Genomic DNA, 7237 nt, shown 5'->3' with positions numbered 1-7237 from the left:
TGAGTCTTCTTGGGATAATGGAACCCACCGTTGAAGGAGCAGAGTCCTCTGCTTTGTTCTTGTTCTTTGAAGAACTGACACGCTTGGAAAAGAAGCCATTGAATAATAAGAAGTAAAATGTTTTTTGTTTGAAGAGAATTAGAGAAAGGATAGAGAACAAAGATGCAAATCAGAAATTCGAGAAAATATGAAGTGCAAAATAAAAGAATGATGCGTGTAAGTAACATTTTGGCGGCTAAATTCATGGCCATGATTACCTCGATAATCGACAAAAGTTGTGCTGAATCGTGGGATAACACGTGTTTGGGGCATTAAATGCGGAGAGACGTGCGTCTAATCAACCGTCAGAAGCCTTCGGAGGGAGTTATAGTAATTCCCGCAAAAGGAGTGTTTCTACCAACTTCCCAGTAACACAAAGTTATGTCACCGAAAAGCAGGGGGACTATCTGTATAGGGTGAAATATGATATGACACGTGGTCATCTAAAGGAAAGACACGCGAAACCCTAGACAGGGATGGCCGAAGACCGAACATAGTCATTCCGCTTGTCACCGGAAGGGATAACGTTCATAAAGGTGTATTAAATGCTCTGCGCCCGGTAGTATTTAATAAGGAATATTCTACAACATTAAGAGCGTTGACCCGTTACAGAGAATTTGGCATTTATATTCACCGTTACATCTTCATCAATAACCCTCATAATTGACATTAAAGGAGGGCACGATCCTAGGACCTACTTTCCTAGACACAACTATAAATAGTGAACTCAGTTATCATTGTAAGGGGGGAGAATTTTTTGGCAAAACTTACACCACATTCTATACAAAGCTTAATACAATTTTACTTTTTGCTTTTTGATCTCATCATTGCTATGCCCGAAAACTCTGTTGTTTCATCTACATTTTAAGGCTAAGTATTGTACATTTTTTTTAATTATTGTATTATTTCAGGATCAAATTAGTTCACTTGTCTAGAAACCATGTATAAATTTAACTGTACCATTTTACGGGTAAACAATAAGTATTGCTTATTATCGGAAGATAAAAATTTAATTAAATACAGAATTAAATAATCACAATTTGAATCAAAATTAATTTTATAAGAGTTGTGGTTGAATAGGTTAGTTGTCCACCCTTAATCAATCTGGGGTTCGACTCCATGTAAAAATTTCTGGTACGAAGCACTTTTCTCTTTAATAGATTTTATACCTAAGCGAGGTTTAGATGGTTCGAGCATGTGAAAAAGAGAAGTCTAGATGCCCTAGTTAGGAGGTGTGAACGATTGACTTCATTGGGTATGAGAAGAGGTAGAGGACGACCTAAGAAGTATTGGGGAGATGTGATCAGGCAAGACATGGCGTGACTTCAGCTCACCGAGGACATGGCCCTTGACAGGAGGGTGCGGAGGTCGATAATTAGGGTAGACGGATAGCATGTAGTCGGGCATTTTTTTTATCCTAACCATGTTGTTTGGGGCTAGTCTAGTAGCATCTTGTCGTTGTTCCTAGATTGCTAGTATTACGGCTATTTCTTTCTATCTTCCGCTTCGGTTTTCTAGTATATTATCGCTATTGCTGCCTATTACTAGTGCTATTTCTTTCCTCCATCTAATTTTTTCTTCTAGTTTTTACATTGTTGTTATCATTTTCTCGCTATTGTTGTTGATATTTGATTATTTTTTATTCATCCTCTCAAGTCGTGGATCTTTCGGAAACAACCTCTCTTAGGGGTGGGCATATTTCGGTCCGAACTGAAGAAACCGACCGAACCGAAAATATTTTTATTTCGGTTTCGGTTATTCGGTTTTTTCGGTCGGTTTCAATTTAAAATTTTAAAATTTCAATTTTTCGGTTCGGTTTTCGGTTATTAATTTATTTGGTTCGGCTAACTGAAAAATCGAATTATTAGCATATAGATTCTTTAAGTTATATATAGGCTAAGCCCATAGGTAATAATATAGGCCCAATTTTGAAGTCCATCAAAGACCCAATCCAAACTTACCATTTTATTCTAACTTACCGAAATTTTGAAAGAAAACCAACAAATTCGTCAGTCCAATTATTATACAGAGAGAGCCCAATATGATAATGTTCAAACCGAAAACCGATTAGAAATAAACCAAACCGAAATTAAAAAACCGAATTGAACCGAACTTATTTCAGTTCGGTTACTACTTTTACAAAATCGAAAACCAAATAACCGAACCGAATTTCTTCAAACCGAACCGAACCGACCGAACGTCCACCCCTAACCTCTCTACCTCCCAGGATAAGGATAAGGTCTGCGTACACACTACCCTTCCCAGACGCTACTTGTGAAATTTTATTGAGTTTTTTGTTGTTATTGTTGTTATACATCACGAATCCGAATTAGTTGGGATCCTAATACGAGTAATTGGATATCAGATGAAAAATAAAATAAAAATCCCAATAATTAAGGGTGCTTTTAGCCGCTTTTGAAACTCCAGGGTAAGTGCAGGAGACACAAAGTGGAATAAATAAACAGTACGGACTCTTCGGGAGAAAGAACATTAATTAGGACTTTGTTTGCTCAAAAATAATAATACTCCTACTCCAATAGTAAAGAGAAACGACGACCGGAGAATTACAAAAGCAGAGAATTTTCCGTCGTTGGCTCAAGCGCTGCTACACTCACTGTCTGCACAATCAGGTCCGGCTTTTCATATCTGGTAATCCTTATTGTTCTGTACTCTCTATGTACCTCCACGTACCTCTGCTTCGTTGTTAGCTTTATTAGTTGTGGATTATAATAAAGGGTATTTTCTTAGGTAGTGATTTTGACCCAAAAACTGTTACTTTCATTGATAAGGAGATTTTGTGCAATTTCTTTTCCAAGTGCTGATTAATGAGGGATTTCGATGCATCCTTGGCCTAGTGAGTAATATGTCCAATGTTTGCTAGGGGTCTTTTTAATCTTGTTTGAAATCTTTATGTCAGTAGAAAATGTAGAGAATTTCTGGTGTTATAAAACCTAAATTCTTGAATATTGGAATGACTGGGTCCAAATAGAGCGAAATGGATACTGATAATTTGTATGGCTGGCCCCAACTAATTAGGGAATGAGGCATAGTCGTTTTTTATTATTGAGCTAAAATAGAGATAAAGAGAAAGAAGGTGCATTTGGGATTGAGTCATTTGTCCTTTTAACTATCTAATTCTTTTTTGCTTCCTTGAGGGACTTATGGTAAGAGATTCTGTTCTGTTAGAATCCAATTTTTGGATATGCAAAAAACAAACTAAAAGGGGAAGGTGATAGTATATGTTTGTTATGTTTTTTTATTAGCTTCGTATTAGATAATATAACCTTTTGAGTTGCTTGGGAGTAAGGCATGGCAGCAGTTATAGTTTTTAAAATATACCTTTTGATTTAACAATTTGCGCACCAAACGACTGCTTAGAAGTTATGGCAGTTGTTACTTGGAGATACATGATAATTACTTTTAGTTAGAATGGATTGGCTTCATTTTTTTAATTTTTTTTTTTGAGGGGGGGGGGGAGGGGGGAGGGGTTTCTCACTTGTTCTACACTCTTTGATAGAAAGGAATAATTCTGGTAATAAGATGTGGATGGAATGTTATTTAGGAATGATAAGAAAGGTTTGGTGTGTCTGGACTAAAAGGATTAGTGGATGCTTTGGTGGGATCTCAACTCCAACTTACACTCCAAATGTGTACTTAGATTATTTAGTTGGCATTTTCATTCCCCTGTAAACAGTGTTGATAATTTTTTGGATTTTGTTAGCTCCCTGATTCTAGCATAGACATTGTTCTGGAGCTAACTTTTTTGCTACCTTGTATTCTGCATCTTCTGGATGCCTTTTATTAATAACAATTACTTCATCAAAAGGAATGATAAGAAAGATATGAAGTGGTTACACCTTTCAGATTATTTTGAATTATTTCTCTTTGCTATTCATTCCGTTAGACCAGTTCATGTTTTACTAGTTTTGGCTATTTGTATAGTACCGGATTACATTTGATGACATATTAAATTCTGTTTATCCATTTTCAGAACGAAAAGTAGCACCTGGTTCTTGTTTGCCAGCTCAACAGCCATTAGCTATGGACCACTTTGGAGGAGGTAGTTGGACAATGATCCCCAACATCCAAAATCACAGTAATCCTTCCACACCCTCAAATCAAGACCAATTATTTCTGCAGCAACAGCAATTTCAGCAGCAACAGTTCAATCAACCGCAACAGCTCTATCAGCAGCAGCAACAACAACAACGCTATCAACAGCAGATGCAACAGCAACAGCAGATGCAACAACAGCAGCAGCAGCAACAGCAGATGCAACAACAGCAGCAGCAGCAACAACAGCACCATCAATCACTTGCCTCTCACTTCCATCTTCTACAAGTACTAGGCAAAAACCATGATCTATGGATTGCTATTTCAGTGGAGTAACGAGGCATTTTTATTTCTTAGTGATACCTTTTGTTCTAACTTTGATTGCCATCTTACAGTTGGTGGAGAATTTAGCTGATGCTATTGAAAATGGAAACCGAGATCAGCACTCAGATGCATTGGTTTGTTCATATTATAACTGATGCATTATATGATAATTTGATCATACATGTTAGTTTGCCATTTCTTCTAGTTTAACAAAGTTACTTTTTGCTTCACAAGGTTACTGAATTGAAAAACCAGTTTGAGAAGTGCCAGCAGCTGTTGACCTCAATATCAGGGTCTATTAGCTCAAGATCAATGGTATCTCATGTGCATCCTTTGATAGCTGTTGAAACTTGTTTTGACACTCCATATCATCCCCCCCCCCTCTCCCAACACACACACACACATACACAAAGCCCAAACACATACACAAGAAGAAAAAAAAAGCACAAAAAAATGTTAAAAAGTATTATTTTCTGTAAGAGTTGTATGTGTTTACTTTGGCTATGTAGTTGCTTTTAATGGTGCTCTTCTGTTAGGCCTGTATGTGCAACTTATAGTTGTAAAGAATTTTACAGAAAAGTGTGGTTTATTATGTTTGACATGATGATCGCTTGAACAAAGTTACTCCAGAAATTATAATTTTGATGTATATTGTCATGCTTCAATGTGGATAAGAATGGACTATTCGTGTGTTCTTTTGACAGACAGTTGAGGGACAAAAGCGCAAAAAGGCAGAGTGCGAACAATTGCTAAATCAGCGAAGGTGTGTATCGTGGTGGAGATACTTTTTGTTATATATCTGAATATTTCTACTTAAAGTAGTAGAATTTGCATTAGCTTCTTTTTCTGATTGACATGATTCATGCTTAATTCCAGGGATCTTATTTCGAAGTATAAAGGCTCGGTTGAGGAGCTTATTAACTCTGAACTATAGCTGCTACATTCGTTCTAACTATGGTAAGGTACGTGTTGCAAGTTGTTTCTAGTCTGCACAAAAGAAGTTGACTTGAATCACCTGTCATTTTGTTTTTATTCAATGCCAGTGAAACAAGTGTACCCAATGCAGTCAATTTGTAGTTTACTCTTTTTATATTTAATAATTAACCACTCGTGCTGGCAACAATTACCTAAGTTACTGAAATTCCTCTGGGTCTGAGCTGTTGTCATTCTTCGCTAAAGACCACATTTTAATGGCGCTTTGCTCTTTAAGTCTATACCTTTTGCCTTTAATAACTCTGCTATTTTCAAATGGAGTATTCAACTAGCAGCTGGATGAACTTCTTCTTGTCTCAGCATCGACTTGGTTATCCATGCTAGATGTCCATGCCATCTACAGAAGTAAAACCTCTTAAGTTACTGAAATTCCTCTAGGTCTGGGAAGTTGTTATTCTTCTTTTCTTAAAGCACTTAGTATGTTCTCTACATAGTGGCCTGCAAGTGAATTTGGGTAAGGGAAGATTAACCTAGCAGATCTTCAAGTTCAGCCTTAGGATTTCTCTCTTACATAACATTTCTCAACTAGTTGCACTCCATATTGTTTTAAGCGCGCGATTCTTTGAAGCAGATGGCTTCACTCATGAAGCAATAGTTCCTCTTTTGATCTCATTTAATAACAATGTTGTGACCTTTATTAAGCATCTGAATTCCCATATGGCTGGCCTGATGAAAACTTTTATCTTTATACAGGAAAAAACACAAGTTGCTAGCATCTGCAGCGAAGGCCACTAGATGGGAATTAGACTTTGGCGGTGACTTGATATGTCTTTGTCTTCGGACCAAAAATAAATAGGCTGTATTATTTCGTCACTTGTAAAGATTCAACTTGGCAGTAAAGGAAGGAAAATGACTATCTAGATATACTTGTGGGATAGGGTAACTGCAAGAGAATAAAGAATTGGTTTCTTCTAAGAACACTTTCTCCAAAGGTCAAGTTTTGGACAACGAAAAAGCATAAGTATTATGTTGAATTTTCCTATCTTAACAAAAAATTGTCAAGCAAAACTTCCCTTTTTTGCCTTTTCAAACCTATCAGAGTTTTCTCTAATTCATATTTGAACATTATGAACTTTGAGATAGAATCAATTGATTTTGAAAAGATGGATAAAGTTATATGCTTTGTGGTCCCGAAATAGAGCAATAATTTGTCACTAATTCCTACATCTGCCTTACACTGCATTAAAGATCAGTAATTGCGTGGAAAAACAAATATTATTTGATGTTGTTGCCACTTACCTACCTCAAGTTCTTAGGATGTTGCAATTTAGCCCCCGAAATAATCTATGACATTACGTCACGCCAGGAAAAGAGTTTATGTTTTTACTTCGTTATTTTCTGATAAGTATTCTGTAACATTCTATTGATGTGCATTTGAGCAATATTCAACTAATTAATTAACTAGCTTATCAATGTTATTAGGTAGTTGGCAAGATTAGTTAGGGATTAGTTCCTTTCCTTTAGTCATAAATCCTCCACCATGTACTAAGCACGCGGCAATATTTGGTTGACATCGAAAAAGATTGGTGTTTGAATTTAAAGTTGAAAGTGAAGATTCAAAAAAGATATTTAAATAAGAATTTCACTTGGAACAAAATTTAAAATTTAGGAGAAGCTCATTATTTTACTTGCAATAAATACTCGCCAAATAAGTTTTTCAATATTTCAATGGTATTTCAAATATCGATGTCATTTGAAAATAATAAACTTCAGTATTTACATAACTAAAATATTATTTATGGCCAAACGGAATTATAATATGCATTCATTTTCTTTCATTCTTTTTATGTAAATTACTTTCTTCCTTAGAAATTGAATGTCTTGTATT

The 7237-nt window shown here is 35.9% G+C and overlaps 1 protein-coding gene across 3 annotated transcripts; it reads left to right on the top strand.

Annotated features, from left to right (window-relative positions):
- Positions 1-2534: 2534 nt before the first annotated feature.
- On the top strand, positions 2535-6327 carry LOC107797335 (mediator of RNA polymerase II transcription subunit 9). Of its 3 annotated transcripts, none has more exons than XM_016620210.2 (7): positions 2535-2669; positions 4031-4380; positions 4488-4550; positions 4651-4731; positions 5121-5179; positions 5293-5378; positions 6103-6327. In XM_016620210.2, exons 2-6 carry the CDS (start codon positions 4081-4083, stop codon positions 5348-5350), a joined length of 561 nt encoding a protein of 186 aa, XP_016475696.1. In that variant the 5' UTR covers positions 2535-2669; positions 4031-4080; the 3' UTR covers positions 5351-5378; positions 6103-6327. The 3 variants fall into 3 exon arrangements, with proteins under 3 accessions (XP_016475696.1, XP_016475697.1, XP_016475695.1); XM_016620211.2 differs by having other exon boundaries at positions 2548-2688; positions 5293-5373; XM_016620209.2 differs by having other exon boundaries at positions 2548-2688.
- The last annotated feature ends 910 nt before the right edge of the window (positions 6328-7237 follow it).

This window comes from Nicotiana tabacum, chromosome 17, assembly GCF_000715075.1.
Source record: "Nicotiana tabacum cultivar K326 chromosome 17, ASM71507v2, whole genome shotgun sequence".
In the NCBI taxonomy this organism is placed as follows: domain Eukaryota; kingdom Viridiplantae; phylum Streptophyta; class Magnoliopsida; order Solanales; family Solanaceae; genus Nicotiana; species Nicotiana tabacum.
The sequence above is the reverse complement of the archived record's forward strand: the minus strand, read 5'-3'. Positions and strand labels throughout refer to the sequence as shown.